The following is a 23,266-nucleotide window of genomic DNA, read 5'->3' as shown; positions in this document are numbered from 1 at the left end:
TAATCACAAACAGATCACACACCGCAACCACAAAGTGATAGGTCATGTGATTGTAATTAATTTATATCCACAAGAGGGCACTGTTCACCATCAGTTCTTCAGTTATTGCCCTAAAAATGTCAAGGCGTTCTTTTAAAAATCACTTTAGGGAATATAAATTAAAATAAATAACATAAACATTTGAAGCAGGGCTTTGTTTATGAGGGGAAAGCCAATTTTCTGTGTGTAAATTTCTAGGCCCCAGTGGATGGCATTGTGTATCCCTCCTGACCTGATTCTAACTGTACTAGAAGGAATGACAGCCATAATCCATTATTGTCTGCTAGACCCAACATCACAATATCACCAGGTGAGGGAGCTAATGTTTTTCATGCTTGTTATCTTTCTAACGCTTAAGATAATGGATACATTAAAAAAGTGAATAAATGGTGAGAACAATTTAATAATAATTACTATTATTATTATTAATCTATAATAAATGGATATATAATATTAATGCAATAGGTGTCCGTTTTTTCCCCAATTGTAATCAATGCTTAGGTGTAATTTTTGAATTAGTATGATTTTTTTTAATGCTTATGTGCATGTAATTCTCAGCTTCAGGTGAATGTAGATCAGAAGCACCTTGCAGAGGCACGTGCAGGCATTCTCTCCATCTTACACACCATCATGTCCTCCGTAACCCTGCTGTGGGGTGTCCTTTATCTGGCTGATAGTTCTGACAAGCCAGCTGCAGCCTCTGCCTGCTCCACCTCCAACATCAACCTAGGATCCACAAAGGTACTGTGAGGAGAGTGGACTTGTGTCTTAAGACATGTAGTGACTATGCTTTGGTCCTGAGAGTAGTCCAGGTGCTAGGTTAACAAACTTTTTACTGCTTGTTCACAGAATCTCAGGCAGCAAATTCTAGAGCTGCTGGGCCCAATCTCAATGAATCATGGAGCTCACTTCATGGCTGCTATTGCTTATGTGTGGAATGAAAGGAAGCAAGTTAAAACTCCATCCAGGAACAAGGTATGAACAACACTGGAAGTAACCTATTAGGTTTGTACCCTGGGACTACAAAAACAAATACATTGGTCTGTATTTTAGGTAATTTCCACAGCTAGTGAGGAACAACTTCTCCTTGTGGAACTTGTTCGTTCAGTAAGTGCCATGCGAACTGAGACTGTGATACAGACAGTGAAGGAAGTCCTCAAGCAGCCCCCAGCCATCGCCAAAGAGAAGGTATAGTTACAAATATACCTTGACAACTCCCATAATTCTACTCCAGTCTCTGTCAATTACTGCTGTTGGTTTTGCAGGCAGATTTAAGACTCCCCTTTGCCTTTCTTAATTTTACAGAAGAATCTTTCCCTGGAGGTCTGCATGCTTCAGTTTTTCTATGCCTATGTGCAGAGGTAAGTGAACTGACCAACTACAGTAATATCAGATTATATCCCAAAGGTATTCTTTAAATTTCTCTGTCTCACTGCCCTTGTCTCGTCTCTATTAGTATCCCAGTGTCTAGTCTGGTTGATAGCTGGCCATCACTCTTGGCATTGCTGAAGGACTCTGTACAGCTCAGTCTGCCTGCTCCAGGACAGTTCCTCATTCTAGGGTAAGTTATTTTTCTCAAATCCTAGGACAGCCATGCTTTCATTTCAAAATTACATTCATTTAGAGGTTTTACATATAAGACAAATGGTGGCAAATATAATGGAATGAATGTGTCCAGTAACAAAGTGAACCTTGTCATAAATGAAAAGTTTGTTTTTGTTTATAAAATAGGCAATACTTTTGAAAGACTTCATTAGCTATCAAGCATATTTCATTGGAATGGCCTGGATTAAATTATATTAGGCAATGTTTTACTGATTAAGTTTATTAATAGACTTTAAAAAAAAAAAGATTCCTCCTGGGATTAAGAGCTTATATAATTGCTGTATTTTTCTATATTGTTTTCAGAAAGTATTGTTATGATTATTTACATTTTTACATGAAATTAGTGTTTGCTGTTGAATTGATGAGTAATAAATAAGTAAATCAACTTATATGATTACATTAGAGTTGTCAAAAGGTACCGACTTCAGTACCAAGTCGGTCCTGAAATTTTAAAATTTTTACACTTTGAACGATGTTGAGCAGAATCGTAAACACCTGTGATTGCCCATTGTTCTCATCGGATATGTCTGTGATTGGCGGGAAGTGTTTGAAAGTGTTTTAAAAAACAGGAGTGGGAGAGCGTTTGAAAGCACAAGCAGCCTTTTATCAGAGGACCGCTCCGCCGATAGACGCTAGGGGTGGGCGGATCGATCCTGAAGTATCGATACTTTCGATACTGACGTGGTATAGAAAAGGATCGATCCTCACATAAAAATATCGATCCAAATGTGTTTTTTTTACCAGTAATTTTTATTAATTTAGAACGCAATTCAGTGCGTAAAAAAAGCTTCTAAGTTTAAAAATAAGCGAATGTTAGCGAATACTTGTGTAGGGTAGAACTATTTCTCCTAGTCATCTGGATACAAGACGAAACCAATAAATCACAGAGAGCGTTCGATGCTGGTGCTTCTGTCTCAGTGCGTTTGGGAAGCGAAGCCTTGCTTAGATGACAGAGAAATAATCGGGAGTTATTTTGCAATAAACAAATTAAAAGTTTACATAATGGTTCAAAATGTTGACGTCAGTAAGATTTGTTAAATGAAATAATATTTTTATTCAACAAAGGATCGATGCATTAAATTGATCGAAAGTGACAGTCAAGGGTTTTACAGGGGTTTTTTTTATTAAAAAAAAAACTATTTCATATAAATGCTGTTCTTTCAACTTTGTTCATCATGATACATTTTATGCAAAATTATTTGGTTTCCACAAAAACATTAAACTGTTTTGAACATTGATAATAGCAAGAAATGTTTCTTGAGCAGCAAATCAGCATATTAAAATGAATTCTCATCATGAAGGATCATGAAGACTGGAGTAATGATGCTGAAAATTCAGCTTTGATCACAGGAATAAATGACAGAATAGCCCATGTTAAATTGTAATAATATTATAGTTTTTACTGTATTTTTGATCAGATAAATGCAGAAGAGAATTAAAAATCGTACAGCCCCCAAACTTTTGAACAGTAGGCTAGTGTACAATAGTGCATTACTATAATTAGGGTAGTTTGGTAAAAGTCACTGACTAATTACAGGCGAGTTGAGAGCACAAATCACAAAATATTTAGTGGTCATGAAAACGTCTTCAGATTTAGCATATTAATGATGCATTCACCTCATAAATCATGACACACTGCTCTAGCACAGGAAAGTGCATGTAAGTTCAAGTGCATGCTTTTAAAATTAAAAAAGTATTGGTATCGATATCGGCGATACTGGCCCTGTATTTACTTGGTATCGGATCGATACCGAATTTTGCAGTATCGCCCACCCCTGATAGACGACTGCTCTTAAACGCTACCGTGTGTATCTGTGTAAGTGCTCTGTGAAAAGCGTCATTGATGTATATTTACAACATGTTTTTGAACCGCTGATCATTGTAGCCAATCACAGATAGTGATGCTCCTATTGATTGGCCGATATTGGCAAAAAATAGCTTGATCGGCGAACCCCAAAAGCCTCGTTCAAAAAAGCGGATCATGTGACGTAAATTACACGCGCAACTTTTTTTCACCTGTATGCGCGGCGCATCGGCACACAACAGCAGAACGGAGCTTGCCAGTGGCAACATGAGTTCTCCTTCTCCCATCTGGAAGTTTTTCAAAGTGTCCGACAAAGATGTAAAATTAGCCATTTGCAATGTATGTCGTGCTGAAATCCCTCGAGGTGGAAGCCACCAACAGCATTTTAACACCACTAACATGATTAGGCATCTTCGAAAACGCCATACAACAACTGAATATGTCGAGTATGAGAAACTAAACCAGCCAACAACCCCATCGCTCGATCAGCCGACTGTAAGTGATACCTTTAAACGACGTGAACCATACAGCAGGGATAGTAAGAGGTGGAAAGACATCAAGTTCAGAATTATGGAATTCATTTGCCTTGACAAACAACCTCTATCCGTTGTGGAGGATAAAGGGTTCCGTCACCTGCTAACCTGCTTATTAACCTAATTATTATGAATCATGATAATGACATTAAAAACTTCCCATAGTTTTGTCCCTTATGGCAGTAGCCAGTTTGGGTGTAAAAAGTTTTACATTTTGCTGCCAATTATTAAATGTAGTCAGTGTATGAAGAGGCAACAATTTACAAGTATGCCTAAGTGTAACTTGATCCCATCCCATTAAGCTGATCTAATGTGTTGGTCTGCCTGACCCCTCTTTGTTTGGAATAATTTTGTTACTCTACCTTATTTGCAAAAGATGGCCTACAGTAGCCTGAAGTTATCTCGTTTTCTTAATACAATTAAATAAACACTTGGTGGTTCTTCAAGATCTTGACTGTAGCCTATTTCTACAGTCTTTTTTTACAAAAAAATTAATTCATAGTTAGTTTCATTTCTACAAGTGGTGCAAACTGCTAGATTATAGATAAAAGATTCCCATTGCCCTGCCATTCTGTGATCGGCAGTGATCGGCAATCGACAGATCATGATTTTGGTAATTGGTGATCGGCCCCAAAAATGCTGATCGGAGCATCTGTAATCACAGACATATTTGATGAGCGCGTGAGCACAATAGGCAATCAGAGGTGTTTACGATTCCGACTTTTTGAAAGCTGTAGATTACAGAATCAGGAATTCATTATGTTTTCTTTAGAGTGTTGAATGAGTTTATCCTAAAGAATCCCACCCTGGAAAGCAAGAAGGACCAGCGAGAGCTTCAGGTGACCTTTCCCTCATTACAACACTCTCCACCGTTACATCCAAGTATCATATTTTTGTTACTGTTTTTTGGACATTATACCATGGTAATAACATGTATTTCACTACCACATGCTAATACCACATTATATAAATATGGCAATTCTATAATACTGTGGTAAACATTGAAACAGATGGTAATGCCATAGTACTTTAGTGTCATTGTCAGCTGTTTCTTTTACATGTCTCATTTTAAATGTTCACATTAAATCATAAAACCATGATTTTCCAGGATGTGACCCATAAAATCGTAGAGGCTATTGGAACGATTGCAGGCTCATCCTTAGAACAGACCACATGGTTGAGGAGAAACCTGGAGGTCAAACCTTCCCCTCAAATCATGGTGGAGGGAGCCAGTCTGGAGGCAGATGTAGAAGGTCAGAGACTCTGTGTGTCTGTGTTTATATAAGGTATAGCCCATGTACATTGACCCCTGTTAGCATGCACAGCTCCATGACCATGAGGGTATGGCGTGTCTTTCACTAACAGTATTTATGTATGTTTCAGATCTAATGCTCACAGTGATTGAAGCCTCCAGCTTCACTCCATCTGTGTACAGTGTTCACGCCCTCACTTTGCTGGCTGAGGTAAACACAGAATGTCACATGCACACTCTTTTCCTTCTTTAAATATATAACAAGCCCAAATCTACTGCAACCGGTGCAGCAGATATCATTTGTAAATTAGAATTTTGCATTGGTATCAAGCACACCAAGAACATTCACAGGTCACTAGAGGTCGTGCTCTGCCCTGCCCTACTCATCTCTATATTTTTGCACTTTTTTTACATTGTTGTATTGATTGGCTTTCTGTGAATTTAATTATTGTGCTCATGGGTGTCTTTGCAGGTACTGGCTCATCTATTAGATATGGTCTTCTACAGTGATGAGAAGGAGAGAGTGATTCCTCTGCTGGTCAACCTCATGCATTATGTTGTGCCCTACCTGCGCAACCATAGGTATTTAGTCTTCAAAATCCAACACTGGTGACACAAGATGAGGAATTGACAAAATTATCGGACACAAAGTTGCTGAAGCTGCTTCAGTGTCTTGGATTGTGTAATTGAAAGTTATTATAGGGATCAAGAACTTCTCTGTCTTCTTTTTACCAGTGCTCACAATGCCCCCAGTTATCGTGCATGTATCCAGCTGTTGAGCAGCCTCAGTGGATATCAGTACACCCGGAGAGCCTGGAAGAAAGAAGCTTTCGACCTTTTTATGGACCATACATTTTTCCAGATGGACTCCTCTTGCGTCAGCCAGTGAGTCCTGTACAGCACAACATGTCCTTTCTCCTCGTCGCAGTGGTTTTACTGACACTCACAGAGCAATGTGACCTCTAGTTGACCACATCTCTCTCTTTCAGCTGGAGAGCAATCATAGACCACCTGATGACTCATGACAAAACCACATTCAGAGACCTGATGAGTGAGTCTTCCATTTCTACTAAGTGGGCCTTCAAACTTCGCCCATCTTATTGCTCTATCATTAACACAGTTGTTTTTTTTTGTGTGTGAGTGTTGAGAGGAACTTGCTAACATTTTGTATATGTGCAGCCCGAGTTGCCGTGGCTCAGAGCAGCTCTCTGAGTCTTTTCACCAATCGAGATGCAGAGCTTGAGCAGAGAGCCATGCTACTCAAACGACTGGCCTTCACCATCTACAGCAGTGAGGTGGACCAATACCAGAAGTATTTGCCAGACATTCAAGGTACACGCAGACACTAACAGACATGCTACGTAAGAGCACCTAAACAAAAATCCATTGATTTCAAACTCAGGGGTGTAAAATCCTGAATAATAATAATTGGGGTGTAAATGTCCTGAATTTTAGTTCCAACCTGCCACAAAACACTTGCCTTTAAGTTTCTAGGGTTGCGATCCACTTCGCTTTTAGACACACACTTGCAAACTTCCCTGACCTCTTCTTCATCTCCAATTTGAAGTGAGTTCCAGTTCCTCAAGTGAACGAGGAAAGCTTATATGGACAGACCCTCGACAGACCCTTGACTGAGGGAGCGAGGTGACAATGCAACACGATTGTAACGCCACAGTATATCGCACTTAATAGGTTTAATCTATTAATTGCCTATTAACTCTTAACTTATAAGGTTATTGTATTGATATTTTATTAGTCTGTGTAATTTTATAGATTTTCTCCAACAGCACAAGCATACATATAGGCATATAGAATTGTGAATCAAACTAATTAATTAGAAAAAATAACTAAACAATATAATGTAAATAATAAATCGGTTCTATTAAGGTTTCCAAGTGATCAAGGGCTTGGGACTTTCCAATTCAGCCTAGTAATCTAGCGCCCATAAGAAGCTCTAAATCAGGGCTAGTCTAAAACCTATGCCAACTTTCAAACAGCACTCTGCATGTGAGCAATAGCGAGAGAGGTATATGTATTACACTTAAATACCCTTCACACCTGCACACCAGTGAACATTTTTGAGGTAATCGTTCCGCATAGTCACACTACCTGTTTAACGTTAGAAGCTATAAATACTATTGAAGGATAAGAATTCAACAGTTTCTCATGAGTCACGCTGCACGTGAATAGATGACAGCTCACAGTTTGTTCTGCTGTATTTGTTGCTCTTATATTTCAGAGAAAAAGCTACCGCTGTCAATAAGATTTTTTCAACTCTGTACACAGTCCTTAACATTTCACACAATGTCGTTTCAGAGCGTCTTGTGGAGAGCCTACGACTCCCTCAAGTGCCCATCCTCCATGCTCAGGTCTTCCTCTTCTTCAGAGTGCTGCTACTGCGCATGTCCCCCCAGCACCTGACCTCACTCTGGCCCACTATGATCACTGAGTTGGTGAGGATATGACACACCTCATACATTTACATATTACAAATATTCACAAGCAATATCTCACAAATCAGTAGGCTCTTGGCCTTGATGGTGAAATAACAGAAGTTCCTTCCTAGGGAGAACCTGGACGGGAATAGTTATTTGTTAGAGCTTTTTTGTCTCATTCTATTAGAATCAGCCATGTTCATTAAGCTTGTTTGTTTCTTCCCACAGGTTCAGGTGTTCTTACTTATGGAACAAGAACTCACTGCAGATGAGGACATCACCAGGTATCCATTTATCAAATCTGTTTTATCTTTTGTTAAAGATATGTAAAGGCTTCATTTAAGACCTATAGGTGATTTGTACATGCTGAACACTGATGAATGTGGTCTTTGGCCTCTCTCCAGGACCTCAGGTCCCTCGGTTGCAGGGCTTGAGACAACATACTCGGGGGGCAATGGCTTCTCTACCTCCTACAACAGCCAGCGCTGGCTCAACCTCTACCTGTCTGCCTGCAAGCTGCTGGACCTGGCCCTCGCTCTGCCCTCCGAGAGTCTGCCTCAGTTCCAGATGTGGGTGTTTTTACACATTAAATGTTTGAAATGTATTTTAGTACAAGGAAGGAAGTCATTTGAATAAGCTAGTTATATATTTTTTGGGCTTTCTAGGGCTTCTCACACTGCACTTAACCCCACGTTATCGTTGTTCTAAATACTACTTTTAACCATGGATAGAGGAACATTTCACACTTGTAATTTAAAAGTGAGGTTAGCACCGCTTTTTACCCAAAGTAAAACCACTCACAAACCGCTCACAAACCGCTCTTGCGGTAACACTGCATTGCAGTGCCAAACTTGTAGTGTGAAATTGTGGTGTTAGAATGTTATGGCTAGATGCTTAGCAACATACACCCAATTGCTTGCCTCATACTCACATGGTTTGGACAGTCACAGAAACACTGTGTTTGAGAAATGGTGATGGAAAATACATGGAGTGAAGAAAAGGCTGTTTCATTTCATTCTTGCCATTATAGTTAAAAAGTCTAAACGCGTCGCATGCTGCTTTTGTCGATAGAAATTACACTGACACGGCAAATATGCAAATAAGGACATTAACACAGGGTTTAGGAATGTACAGTGCAATTTATGATTACCCAGGATTAACTGTTAACTCTAAATCATGAGCAGTGTGAAACGTGATAATCTCTGTTTACCCAGAGTTTAGAATGACCCATGGTTAACTATTTCAAGTGTGCAAAGCCCTTCTGTTCCAAGCTGTGATAACTATTCATCCTTTTACATTATATCAGTCTTCTTCATTGATACAATTAATTACAAATATTGAGCATATTTAATTTGAAGGAAATAATAATACACTGTGCCACAGGTATCGCTGGGCTTTTGTCCCTGAAGCCTCGGATGACTCTGGCCTGGAGGTCCGCAGACAGGGAACCCATCAGAGAGAGTTCAAGCCTTATGTTGTCAGACTGGCCAAGCTGCTGAGAAAAAGGGCCAAGGTAATACGACCACAAAACAGTCACCACAATATGTAATTAACCCTTAAAAGAATTTATGTATTGCTATTTTACATCTCATTAGGACCCAAATAGACCTCCCCCCGCCCCGCCGCTCCTTTTAGCCGAATTTGTAAAACATTTATTCTCTCATATTCTTTGTAAAATTATGTTGTATAATGCCAAATGTAATGCCTGATTATGACAAATGTAAAAATGTAATTCATAAAATTTAATTGGAAAATTCATAAATTCAACATTAATGTAAAATCCTAACACTTAGCACTTAGCATTTTTTTTAAAACCTCTAAGTCCCATCCAAATATTGTAAAAATGTGAAAAATATAAACTTTTATCTGAAGGTGAGTAGATATCCCACTACAGGTGGTCATGCTGTTTTTAAATGTTGCCCATGAGCTAAACAAAAATGTGTGAACGAAGTCACCAGATCGAAATAGTCACAACTAACACCCTTTCAACGTGAAACCAACAAAGGAGACCTACACTTTTCATCACTTTTAGGATTAATCAATGGAAATCTTATTTTAATAGAGGTTCATTCCACATGATTAGCATAGGACCTATAACATTTATAGACTATTCAGTAGATTTGCTAATGCTCCTAAGCCTAGGATGTTCATTACCCTCATGGGAATTTCTCCATTAACTCTAGAAAAATCCAGAGGAAGACTGCTCCACACGCACTTTGTCCTGGGAGCCCGGACAGCTCCTGCTCACCCTTTATGTGATCCGCAGCATGGAGCAGCTCCTCCCTTTCTTCAACCTTCTCAGCCAGGTGTTCAGCAGTAAAGGCAACAGCCGCTCAGGACCATATCACAGCCCAACTCCCAGAGACGGCCCTTTCCCTAGCAAGGATGGGAAGTTGGAGAGCCAGAAAGTCTTCTGGAGCCGGGCCAGACAGAACATTGAGGAAATGGTTGAGAAGGACTTCCTTGAGGGACTCATCAAAACGTGACCTGACATGAACAAAAAGTGAAGCTACTGAGCAAAAACACTAACACCTCACCTTTTAAAAAAATGAAAGAGAACAAAAAAAAAGAAGTTTGTAAATTTTTTTGCTTTTCTAATTAATGTATTTTCCCCCAAAAGCTATACTATTTCATTTAAATTATTTTAATGTAAATATGGCCAGCTGTGATGATTTCTTTAATTTTTTGAGCCCATAGGATAGTATGATGATACTGTGCCATTGCATATTGTGGTGAATTGCCTAATAAAAGGGACCTATCATGTGAATTTAAAACATTTTTGGATTTCGTTATCCACAGAAAGGCTTGTAACAGACCTCATGTCCATAACTAACTAATCAAACTTGCACTAATATTTATTTCCTTTTGGATTAGATTTCAATAGTCAACAAAAACATTTTGTGTAAAAATGCATATATGCGGATAGTTAAAAGTAATGTCGCTTTAAAAATGATCAAAGCCATAATGAAAAAACATTGCATAGCAGAGTCAGACAGACGGATAGGAAATAAACAGACATGTTCCAATCCACATGCTTCACTACAGCTGTTTTTCTTCTTTAAAGGATGATCTAATTGAACTAAAGTACAGCCATAATCGAATGGGGGGATTATGAATTTGTAAAATGAATGAAAACCACCATTAAAATGATGTAAGTATATTATGTATTATTTAACCCTCTGGTGCTTTTTTTTATTTTTTAAATGGTACGAAACTTGGAAATGGTATTGCCACTTACTGTGTGAACCCAAAAAAAAAAAAAAAAAAAAATCATGGACATGATTCGAAAAGGTAAAATGGTCCTGAAAAAAAATGTCAAAATCTACTGCATTACAAATTAATGGGAGACGAATTTTATCTATTGGAAATATTTGGTACTGCGCCCACGCTAATTCTTACTGAAAGCACATAGTATTTTGATATATCAACCTCAAATTTAGAACAGTTTATTTAGATTTATGGCTCTGGTTTTTCTTACAGTTTTAGGATAAAACGTGTTTTGGAAAATATATATTTCATACAAAAACTGAAAACTAGTATTTTGTGCATACTTTATGACAATGGAAAATTTTATAACTTTTTTCAAGTTCACTTTTTTAAAACTTTTAACTACTGCATAAATACAATTTAGTAACATACAATTCCCTAAAAATACAAAATATTACATAAAAAAACATTATCGAACTAAAATTTAGTACAATAATTTATAAAAATCGGTCATTTTATTTTTTAACTACACGCGAACAGTACCAGACAGTTAATTTTATTTTTATGACATTGTTGTGTTTATTGCCTAATAAAGGTCATATCAAGAAGTTGAGAAACTTGAAATAACATTCATGAACAGTCCTTTGTTGTAGACAAGCAAATTTTAATCACGAATAGCAGCCACTGAACGGATCTTTAGGGTGAACTGACTGCCTGAAAAGATCCAATCCTTCAAGAGGAATCAAAATCCCCTCCTCCGGTTACCATAGTAATAAAACAGCACATTTACATGGGGCGCAGGATAGTAAAACGCAATCTGGGGTTTTAATGACGTGTGACCTGACTCATACGTGGGGGCGGAGTGATAGGAAAAATAAATAAATATTGAGTCCATCAGGGACCGCGGCTTCCCGTTATCGCTGCGTTTCATCCTCCTCGTTCAGCAATTGTCCGAAACTGGACATAGCCACAGGGTGAACAAAAAGTAGGGAGACCGTCTTTTAGAGATGAGGAGAACAACGCAAGCCGTTTGAAGGTTTGGGTGACAGCACATCCAGCGGGGTTTGTCGGGAAGATTAATCCTTGATCTGGAGGAGGAGAGAAGGACGACTGTTCGAGCCGAGCATCATCGTTAACAGCCTCTTCCAATACAAAGTGGAAATAACGAGTACAATCCTTTAGTACTTTATATAAATTGTATTTTATAACATTCAAGCTCACCGTTTTCTCTTTTTAATAACTATTTGCGGTTGAAATAGTCGTTACGCATCTCCCGCATCCCCACGAGGGGAATAGCACAGCGCAGGCGTTGACCTGAAATTTATATTTTAGTAAACACGGAGTCTAGCTCTGTATGTTTAAGTATTACCTTAGGTATGTCCATAGCTCATCATCCATGCTAAAGATTTCATCTTGATAACAATAACATCATATTAATATTGCAAATTGTGGCCGCGAATCAATTTTAACGGGCCTCATCCTTTTGGACGCCAACTCGACGCGTCTCTTTATACGGGAGTAAGGGCGTTTTATTCCGCGAGAGAAGAAAGATGTCGGGTCAGACTTTGACGGACCGCATCGCCGCGGCGCAGTACAGCCTCACGGGATCTGAGGTGTCTCGTGCGGTGTGTAAAGCGACCACGCACGAGGTGATGGCACCTAAAAAGAAGCATCTCGAATGTAAGTTGGTTCAGTTTAAGATTACACTTTTCTCTGCCTAGTTTATGTCTATCAAATATAGGCTACCTACACCATCTGTTCAGCTATACACATAATGGTTTACCCACTTTGCCCATCATCATTCCTCAAAGGTCATCAAACACCACTGGATTGGTTAGAAAGGTCTGTGGTGCTGTTTTGGTGTCAGTATTGTGGAATGGAGATATGAAATTGCTCTGTGACTAATGGGCCCTCATTTCACAGTGTGTCTGTCACTAAGCAGAGAGACACTAGAATGAAAGGAGAACATGGCTTCCATCCACTGTATGGCTTGAAAGGAAACAGACTATTTATCTCACATTTCCAAGTCATTTGTTTGGAAAGCCATTTATTTGGTATGAAATGGAATGCATCTATCTATCTATCTATCTATCTATCTATCTATCTATCTATCTATCTATCTATCTATCTGTAGATAGATATGCAAACCTATTAGACAATACAATTACAGTATATCTATAAAATGTAGCCTACATGTACATATCACTGAAAATCAGTCTATCATGTGCAATATAGGTAGGAGAATATAGATTTTCAGCAGTAGCCTATAGACTAACCCATATGTATATGTGCTCTAGAAACTTTTTTCTACTAACTGTGAGTCTGTAAGTTACTGTACATTACTCAGTGTTGATAGCATGCTAGGAAGGCTAAAGTAATCAATCTTCAGGTGAGGTTGAGTAGCATGTGACCAGGAATTGTTTCGGCAGCTCCAGTACACTTTCATTGCCTCTCAGATTAACCTCTGCTGAATTATACATGCCTCTGTAGGTCAAAGGTGATGATGTCATCAAGAACATTAAGTGGAGCATTTGATATTCTATGAAAGATTAAAACTCAATGTCTTATTGTGTGTCATGTAGGGGAAAAAACAGATTTGCATGACATATATGCATGTTGTTTACTCAGACCTCTAGTTGTAAAAAGAATTGGTAGAAGTTGGACACAGACAAGCAAACTGCTAAATTCAACAACCGCTGCATTTGATATTGAAAGTAAATATAGCTAGTATTTGAAAAGATTTTACAAATGGCTCATGCTGAAATGTAAAGTGTCTCATTGAAATATGGCACATAAATCTCTCAGAATCATGGTTCTTAAATCAATAGCTTTCAAATGGTTCTGATCAGCATCACAAAAGGTCTGTGTTTGTGGCAGGTGTCCTCAGTACTGTGACACTCCCACATCTGTCTCAGAGGACCATGGGTAATCAGAACACATCAATTAAAGCAGAGATAAGCAATAGAGATAAGAGTAATCTTCCTGTGATGAATAGTTATTTATATGTGATGAATACAGTTTATTTATAGTTTTTAACCCATTCAGTATTATTTTGTATGCAGCAGCACTCAGCATTCAGTCGACATGCCAGCAATCTCTTTAATGTGCTGACTCATTAGTTCACCTCCCATTTTGTAATGTACACTCATTTCGGTAACATAATGTCGCTTGTCTTGACTTTTCAGATCTTATGTGTACTTAATTGTCATTTTTAGTATTTTGGTATTTAAAACAAAATCAGAAATTAACAATGAAATCAACTTGCATTTTGTTACATGGACATAACACATTGAATTGAAACAGAATAGTCTCAGATTGAACAGCAGGAAGGGGGCAGACCTTCTAGGTGGATTGTGCTGTTGAATTAGTGCATAAAGATAAGTGGCATGCAGTGATGTTCAGAAATTAGGAGACAAAGTTATTTTTTAATGTAAATTCACATTCCAGTTACACTTAATGTTGACACTTTTTCAGGTTAAATAAATAAACATTACTTAGACTACCAAGAAAACAACAACCAATACAATTCTAAAATGTTTTTTTACATTAACAATGCAATTAATGTTCTATCTATTAAAAACAAGGATATTTCAAATCAAGTTTACATTTATTTCAAAACAATAACTATAAGAATGCAATAACAAATTTATTTCTCCAAACTGATTGCTCACTAAAACTCCTCAAGATTGTGTTTCCAAAGTCATTTCAAGTTTGAATATGCTGTGACAAAGCGGTGATATCTAAGTGGGTGAGTTGTTGACTTATTTTTTTAAATAATTATCACATTAAAACAATTATTCAATCAGACAACGTGACTTTCCCGCATTCATTCTCAGTTGCCCATTACCAAACCCGCCGCACGCTTTAGGGGGTTTCTTAAAACTCAGTGCGCTCATGGGAGTCGAGGAGATGCTGCTTCTCAATGTAACTTTAACCGATGGTGTCACCGTTGGACAGTGTCACTTAAAAATCAGTTTTTATACAGTCAGATTTATACACTTATAATGTCATATTTCATAAAATTTGTGTTGTTTTATTTTGTACTGTGGATTACTTTTTCGTTACATTTTTTGAGGACGGAGGAAACGTCTGATAAAGACACTTCTTGTTTTATCTCATTTCGGACATTTCCAACCCCCCACTAAGATGTTTAAACATCGCATCACCTCAACTTTATGTCCTGTGACTGGGGAAACTGCACAGATGTTTTTTTTTACCCAACATATTTCAGGGATAATAAAGGCTTCATTGTATCAGGCCTGTGTTTGGAACTGTCTACCAGAAGCAGCAGTAGCCATGATCCAAAACTAGTAAAATAGCATTTAAGCAACACTAAAATTATCTTGAGTGTCTCTGCATTAGATAATGGAATATACAAACAACTAGCATCTGCGAACAAAACAATTATGCTAGAGCTTTTCTCACTTCAACAGAAAAGAACTAACTAGCCTACCTTGCAAGTACATCTTTCCAACAGGTCCCAAGTTGATTTTAGTGAATACATCAAGCAATTTCCCCTCAAGTTCACACAGGTGTGTTAGCAGTAACCACAAGTGTAGTTCATTGCATTAACTATGGACGTTGCACTAATTAGGACGTTCCACCTTTGGAATTAAAATAGCCTCACATCATCACATACCCTTCACCATACCTAGAGATTGGCATGGGATACTTTCCATAAGATCATCTCTCAATGCAAATCATACTAGCTATTAGGCTAACTGAAATAAAACCATCCCAATCTCTAGGTATGGTGAAGGGTGTGTGATGATGTGGGGATATTTTAATTCCAAAGGCCAAGGGAACTTTATCAGGATGCATATTATCCTGGATCCATGAAATAACTGGCCTTTAAAAATAAAACTCTGCCTGTCTCTATGGGAATTTAACATAGGGGTGTCCTGACTTATTCACCCTGTATTTTAAGGAAAACATTTATTTATTTATGATACATTATTCATTCACAAAGAAAATTGGTGTCCTTTAAGGTTGGATTTTTCCTCATTTTTTTAATAAAGGCATGAAGATCAATTTCCAAAAGATGATTGTTTTATTCCTCTTTTTAGTCAACTTTAGCATGGGTGTATTCACTTATGCTAAGCACTGTAAATAATGACCCAAAAGTTGATTGTGACACATTTATTAGGCTTATAGAGTAAAGGGATTTGTGTTTTTTGATGTCACTGAATTATAGAAGTAGCAAATTTATATAGATTAATGTGCTGTTATTTTTTTTAAATAGAAAATAACAGCACATTAATCTATATAAATTTGCTACTTCTATAATTCAGTGACATAAAAAAACACAAATCCCTTTACTCTATAAGCATATTGGTAACCTAGGTAATTACAGTAATATAAGTTTTTTTCTATATACTAAATTAATTTGAATGAATATGATCTGGTTATTTAAAATGATAAATAAAAATGAAGTAGCATAGAACCAACTTTATGTATTGTTACTGCCTACCGTAGTATGCAAACAATATATTAAATGTTTTTTTGTTTTTTTTATCATGCCCTCATTGGGGGCTGAGCCCCCATAATATTGAAATCCTCGAATTGTCCCTGGTAGGAATCCATGCGATCATGGAGAATTTCATGTGAGGTCAAATTTCGCAAAAAGTTTAGTTGAATGAATCAATGGCTGCGGCCAAAAGCTGAAAAATGTTGCATGTGAAGGTAACAAGACACGTCCGAATCTGGTCATTTTTAAAGGCAGCATAGATGTGACCTTCACTGGCTTTGATATCCCAGAATCCTGTGCATTCCATTCCATGACAGTTGAGCTAAAAAATAAATATGGCGTCTGAAAGTTGTGGTAGGTGGTCAGTATGTGTTTAAATGTACATTTTGGACCAACTTTTTCCAATTTTGATGTAATTATTGTAATTAAATATTTGCTTAGTTATCACCAAAGCTCTCTCTAATTTGCTGTAGATCATTAAATATTATGCTGCCTTTTAGTGATTTATGATTTTAGTGTGGACAGAAGTTTGGACACAGCCAATGTTCGTTTGAGTGTATGATTCAACGCCCTAAAAAGACAGCCACTTGTTTCTTTCTCAAATGATACAGCATTTAAACAAATTGGTTGAATGAATGATTCCAATGAATTACTCATAAAGACAGTCACTTGTCACCATATACTGGTGTAACCTACAGAGTCACTAAACCATCACCACCAATAATGGACAGACTGACAAAAAAGGCGGAGTAATAATGTCAGGTTTCAGTCCAAAGAAGATGTAGAAGTTTCAATTAGAATTGTTTTTATTTAAACAGTCAAACAAAGTTATTTCATCCACAAATGTGAGACAGCGTACAAGCATAAACACACGGGGAAAAAACAGACAATTAATGTGAACTAAAGAACTTAAATGCAAAGATACAATTAACTGATTACAGACAGGTGTACTCCTTAAATGAATATCCATGAAAACAGATTAGTGGCGGGAAACTAGAACACACGTAACAGGTAACTGAAGAGAAACAAATTAAAAGTTAATGAAAATGAAACTAAAGCTAAACTGAAAAGAATGGTGACAAACACAAACTGAGAAAAGTCCCAGTGCTGTTGAACTATATTTATAGATGAGTCAAACAATCAAGGAATGAAACATATTCAAAGGCATCTGGTTCGGCAGTCTTTGTTGATGCTATTTTTGTTGACTGCGGGTAGAATGTCCATGTGGGGTCAGACAAACTGGGCAGAGTGTCAAGCTCAAACTCACACTTGAGTTTCAATCATCAGCAGTGTAATGATAAAGATACATTTTGTCTGAAGGCCGTAGGGAGATATATGACTGACTCGCAGCTAAACGGTAGGGACTTGAGGAGGAAATCATTCATCTGAGTGTCACAAGAAAAATGAAGAGGCTATTGAGGCCACCAGGGTGTAATTTCAACCAAGGTGCTGATTTAAGAAGCTTCTCCTACAGCTTAATAAGTAAAACTTATATTAGCTTACAAAATACTTTAAATTCGCCACATTATTCTACAGAAAATAATGCATCCCTGGCTTAAATGCATTTTTAAGTGTGTCTCTGTGAATCAGTCTCACTCTATCCTTCTCATTTTCTTTCTTTTTATCCCTTCCTGTTTGTCTCTCTCTAGCTTGCTCTTTTTGTCTGTCTCTTTCTACAAATCAAATGCTGCAGTGTTGGCGATACTCTGTCTGCAGTGTGTGAAAGTAAGAGAGTGAAAGCTGTGCGGCACTGATGTCACTCAGCAAGAGAAATCAGCATTGCTGTGATGTCACAGTATCAAAATGCGGCTTTTGGCCAATCACGACAAAGCATAGTGGCAGAGTGTTTTCAGCACCTTGGACAGGGACAGCCCCTCAAAAACTGAACTTACACCTCCTTCTATTCTTATATTCTGTCTATTCTCATTTTTCCAGCACCCTTCCCCCCACACACAGCTGACTTAGAGGTCACTGCGTCCTTGAAGCAGTATTCATTGTGCATTAGTCATTGTGTGTGCTAATTTAAAATTTTGAAATGAGTCATTTGTGCTACTCCTACAAGCACATATTTGCATTCGAGTGTAGCGAGAGAGATACTCTTCTATCCATTCATTGCGCAGATGTTTGTAGTGCTGTTTGCTTAGTGGTGAAAGTGCTAAATTTGTCGCCTGGTTAATTAGGCTACAATCACACTGGCAGTAGTGTACATGGCATCAATGGGTGCTGTTAGTACACCGCTGTGCCATGAATAATGCAAGAGAGATTTGTTCCTGTGTAATCTGACTGCCGGGACCCCAGGAGCCTTTAAGAGACAGATCAGGGTGCAAGGGCCTGGACCAGGTCTGCCATTAGAGATTAGTCCACACAGGATTCTACTAATTCTCACATTAGAGAAGTCATAACCGATTGATATTATACATGTCATGCTGGAGATTGAGATTAGGTTTTTCCAAAGGGGAAGGGGGTTAGAATAGGTCAAGGGACTGCAGATTAGTTGGAGAGGTAAAATAGAGCACTGAGATTATAATAGCACATTCATGTTTATCTGATGTTGAGATGCTCAGTCAACATAAAATGTGTTTGCATGATAGATCTTTTGTGTTTTTTTTGTTTTGTTTATTTAGACAAATTAATATTAATATATTTTTAAATTGTGCATTTATTGATAATTGGCCTTAAAATTAAAATAATTATTGACTTATCGGAATCGGCTAGGTTGCTAATAATATTGGTGCATCCATAAATACAGGTGCACAAAACTAAAATATATAAATTACCCAACATGATGTCGACACACTGTTGCTGTAATGTGGAAAGGTAAGACCCAAAAGCGATTTGCAGATAACAGTCTCTTTAATAGCGAGAGATAAACTCAGTCCAACAGAAAAATCCCTCAAGATAAACAACAGAAAGGTAGCCGTAGATGCTGGCGCTCCAATAACGAAAATAATAGAGTCTCTCCTTAAAGTAGACAGCAGCAAACAGTCTGTGAACAGGAACCGGCGGACGCTGTTCTCTGATCCCCTCGAGAGAATGAGCGTACTACAGATAGTAGAGATGAATGCTCTGGGCGTTCGTCTGCAGCAGGCGGGCTGGACAGAGTGTAGAGCAGAGATTAATAGAGAACAAATAAAAGACCGACCTGAGCCAGACTGGATGGCGGATAGAACACGGACAAGACTCGGACAGGACTCGGACAGGACTCAGACAGGATGGATGCAGCAGGTAGTAAGTTGTCTCTTGCATGTGTAGAGAATGTAATAATCTGGCAAAGAAACAGGGAAAAGGGAGAGCAGGAAATAGCACAAACAATCAGGGAGAAGAGAGAACAGGTGTGAAGGAGTGAGTGTAATGAGGGTATAACTAGAAACAGCTGAGAGTACTGAAGGTGCGTGAGGTAATGGGTGTGTGTGACCAGAAGAGGGAGACAGGAGACTACCAGACTCATGACAGTACCCCCCCCCTCAACGAGCGCCCCCTGGCGCTCCCAAGGGAGGGGCCTGGCGGGCACGGAGGAAATCATCAATGAGCGAGCGGTCCAGGACGTCCCGGGAGGGAATCCAGCTTCTCTCCTCAGGGCCATACCCCTCCCAGTCCACTAGGAATTGGTGTCCACGACCCCGACGACGCATATCAAGGAGCTTGCGAACGGTGTAAATAGGGGCTCCTTCGACACGAAGCGGGAGAGGAGGGGGGGTGCGAGGAGGGGCGCGCACGACTGGTTTGATGCAAGAGACATGAAAAACGGGGTGAACACGACGAAGATTAGGGGGAAGTCTCAATCTGACGGCGACAGGACTGATGACCTTAGAAATTTGATAAGGTCCGATGAAACGAGGAGCCAGCTTGCGGGAAGTGGCCTGGAGAGGCAAATTGAGGGTGGAAAGCCACACTCTCTGGCCACAAATATATCTAGGGCTCCTGACACGACGCTTGTTTGCGGCTCTCTGAGTGCGAACCCTCGAACGACAGAGGGCTGATCTAACCCTTCTCCAGGTGCGCTTACAACGTTGGATGAAAGCCTTTACAGACGGCAAATTAGAATCAGCGTCCTGAGAGGAGAACAGAGGAGGCTGATACCCTAAGCAGCAGTGGAACGGAGAAAGGCCAGTAGCGGACGTCGGCAGAGAATTATGGGCATACTCGGCCCAGGGCAGTTGCTCGGCCCAAGTTGAGGGGTTGCGGAAGACTAAGCTACGCAGAAGACGACCGACGATCTGGTTGGTGCGTTCAGCCTGACCGTTAGTCTGGGGGTGAAAACCAGAAGAGAGGCTGACGGACGCACCGATTAAACGACAAAACTCCCTCCAGAACTGAGAGGTGAATTGAGGACCCCTATCCGAAACGACGTCTGAAGGGAGACCGTGAATCCTGAACACGTGAGTGACCATTATCTGGGCTGTTTCTTTGGCAGAGGGAAGTTTAGCGAGAGGAATGAAGTGTGCGGCTTTAGAAAATCGATCCACGACGGTCAGGATGACGGTATTATTGGCCGACGAGGGAAGACCAGTAATAAAGTCAAGAGCGACATGAGACCACGGACGAGACGGAATAGGAAGAGGTCTAAGGAGACCAGCTGGTGGAGAATTACTAGACTTAGTCTGTGCGCAAACGGTGCACGAGGCAATGAAGCGTCGAGCATCTCGTTCGAGAGTGGGCCACCAAAATCGTTGACGAACGGTAGAGAGTGTGCCCCTAACGCCGGGGTGGACAGTCAATTTAGAGGAGTGAGCCCACTGAAGTACTGCCATACGAGTAGTAACAGGAACAAAAAGAAGATTCTTAGGAACGTTACGCGGAGCGACGGAGCGGGACAGAGCGCGCTTAACTAGTCTCTCGATTCCCCAGATAGCAGCACCAATAACTCGACTTGGCGAAACGATCACCTCGGGAGTCGAGGGGACGTCTGTGGAATCGAAGAGGCGAGAGAGAGAGTCGGGTTTTATGTTCTTAGAACCTGGGCGGTAGGAAATCGTGAAATCGAAACGACCAAAAAACAAAGCCCAGCGTGCCTGTCGGGCGTTTAGACGCTTAGCGGAGCGGATGTATTCTAGGTTTCTATGGTCAGTCCAGACAACAAATGGAACGGTGGACCCCTCTAACCACTGTCGCCACTCACCCAAAGCCAAACGGATGGCGAGTAGTTCCCGATTACCGACATCATAGTTGCGTTCCGCGGGCGAGAGACGGTGTGAAAAGAAAGCACAAGGGTGAATCTTGCCGTCCGCAGCAACGCGCTGGGAAAGAATGGCTCCGACGCCTACCTCAGACGCATCGACCTCGACCACAAATTGTCTAGTAATCTCTGGTGTCACAAGAATGGGGGCGGATGTAAATAGTGACTTTAAATGATCGAAAGCCTCTTGAGCAGACTCTGACCATTTAAAACGCGACTTGACAGAAGTGAGAGCAGTAAGGGGCGCAGCTACTTGACTAAAGTTACGTATGAAACGGCGATAGAAATTCGCAAAGCCAAGAAAACGCTGAAGCGCCACACGAGAATCAGGAACTGGCCAATCGGTGACCGCCTGCACTTTAGTGGGATCCATACCAATGCCCTCTGCCGAAATAACGGAGCCGAGAAAGGTGACTGATCGAGCGTGAAAGGTACATTTCTCCGCCTTCACAAAAAGACGATTCTCTAAAAGGCGCTGAAGGACTCGGCGTACGTGTTGTACGTGAACCTGGAGAGAGGGGGAGAAGATCAAAATGTCGTCAAGATACACAAAGACGAAGACATTAAGCATATCTCTTAGGACGTCATTAATTAAGGCTTGGAAGACAGCGGGAGCGTTTACCAGCCCGAACGGAAGAACCCGATATTCGAAGTGACCTAACGGGGTATTAAACGCAGTCTTCCATTCGTCTCCCTGTTTAATGCGAATAAGGTGGTATGCATTACGCAGATCCAATTTAGTGAAGACCTTTGCCCCCTGCAACAACTCAAAGGCGGATGACATCAGCGGCAAGGGATAGCGATTCTTAACGGTGATGTCATTGAGACCCCTATAGTCAATACAGGGGCGCAAAGAGCCGTCTTTCTTTTTAACAAAGAAAAAACCTGCGCCGGCTGGGGAGGAGGAAGCAACTATGGTACCAGCGCGAAGCGACTCAGAAAGGTATTTCTCTAGCGCGCCGCGCTCGGGAGCAGACAAGGAAAAAAGCCTGCCGCGGGGTGGCGTGGTATCGGGAAGAAGATCAATACTGCAATCATAGGGACGGTGAGGAGGGAGAGAAGTGGCCCTGGAACGACTGAAGACCGCCCGCAAATCGTGATACTCCTCCGGAACCCCAGTCAAATCACCCGGCTCCTCCTGAAACACAGAGACGGGGGAAACAGGAGGATTAGCAGACAATAGACATTCGACATGACAAGACAGGTTCCATGAGAGGATATTATTATTGGACCAGTCAATGTGAGGGTTGTGTTTAACTAGCCAGGGGTGTCCTACTACAACTGGGGAATAAGGGGAGTGAAAAATTAAAAAAGAAAGAGACTCGTGATGGTTGCCTGACACAGTGAGAGATAAGGGAATGGAATGCAGATGAACCTCAGGAAGGGAACTACCATCTAGGGCAAAAAGAGGAGTGGCCTCCTCGCGTCTCTTCAGAGGAATACCTTGTTTAAGTGCCCAAGTCTCGTCAAGGAAGTTCCCCTCAGCACCAGAGTCTATCAAAGCGTTACAAGAAACGGAGGAGTCAGACCAGTGCAGGATTACAGGAATGATGGTGCATGACTTCGATGGAGAGATCAGAGAGGTAGCGCTCGCCAGTAATCCCTCCTCTACTGGCAAGCGCTGGCTTTTACCGGACATGTAGAAACATAATGGTTGGCCGCCCCGCAATACATGCAAAGACGATTGATGACGCGGCGTTCCCTTTCCTTGGCAGAAATGCGGAGACCACCAAGCTGCATAGGTTCTG

At 40.1% G+C, this 23,266-nt stretch overlaps 2 protein-coding genes across 23 annotated transcripts in view; both read left to right on the top strand.

The window, feature by feature from the left end:
- The window catches only part of dop1a (DOP1 leucine zipper like protein A), a 28,357-nt gene extending 17,915 nt beyond the window's left edge, over positions 1–10,442 (top strand). For all 3 annotated transcript variants that reach the window (XM_077216879.1, XM_077216870.1, XM_077216860.1), the window contains 18 exons: positions 238–349; positions 598–780; positions 889–1,014; positions 1,093–1,227; positions 1,345–1,400; positions 1,496–1,600; positions 4,754–4,820; positions 5,090–5,234; positions 5,365–5,444; positions 5,706–5,815; positions 5,969–6,118; positions 6,223–6,284; positions 6,413–6,565; positions 7,550–7,686; positions 7,897–7,952; positions 8,073–8,237; positions 9,052–9,181; positions 9,852–10,442. In XM_077216879.1, the coding sequence (XP_077072994.1) occupies positions 238–349; positions 598–780; positions 889–1,014; positions 1,093–1,227; positions 1,345–1,400; positions 1,496–1,600; positions 4,754–4,820; positions 5,090–5,234; positions 5,365–5,444; positions 5,706–5,815; positions 5,969–6,118; positions 6,223–6,284; positions 6,413–6,565; positions 7,550–7,686; positions 7,897–7,952; positions 8,073–8,237; positions 9,052–9,181; positions 9,852–10,154 (2,275 nt within the window). In that variant the 3' untranslated portion in view covers positions 10,155–10,442. The remainder of the gene's footprint in view (positions 1–237; positions 350–597; positions 781–888; positions 1,015–1,092; positions 1,228–1,344; positions 1,401–1,495; positions 1,601–4,753; positions 4,821–5,089; positions 5,235–5,364; positions 5,445–5,705; positions 5,816–5,968; positions 6,119–6,222; positions 6,285–6,412; positions 6,566–7,549; positions 7,687–7,896; positions 7,953–8,072; positions 8,238–9,051; positions 9,182–9,851) is intronic.
- A 1,295-nt stretch (positions 10,443–11,737) lies between these two features.
- The window catches only part of snap91a (synaptosome associated protein 91a), a 74,040-nt gene continuing 62,511 nt past the window's right edge, over positions 11,738–23,266 (top strand). For all 20 annotated transcript variants that reach the window (XR_013197246.1, XR_013197224.1, XR_013197257.1 and 17 more), the window contains exon 1: positions 11,738–12,555. Coding sequence is in view for 12 of the 20 variants with exons in the window: in XM_077217012.1 (XP_077073127.1) it covers positions 12,426–12,555 (130 nt within the window). In the remaining 8 variants the exon portion in view is untranslated. The remainder of the gene's footprint in view (positions 12,556–23,266) is intronic.

This window comes from Siphateles boraxobius, unplaced genomic scaffold (genome assembly GCF_051911475.1).
Source record: "Siphateles boraxobius isolate OS27281-9 unplaced genomic scaffold, OSU_SipBor_1 12, whole genome shotgun sequence".
Lineage (NCBI taxonomy): Eukaryota > Metazoa > Chordata > Actinopteri > Cypriniformes > Leuciscidae > Siphateles > Siphateles boraxobius.
The sequence above is the reverse complement of the archived record's forward strand: the minus strand, read 5'-3'. Positions and strand labels throughout refer to the sequence as shown.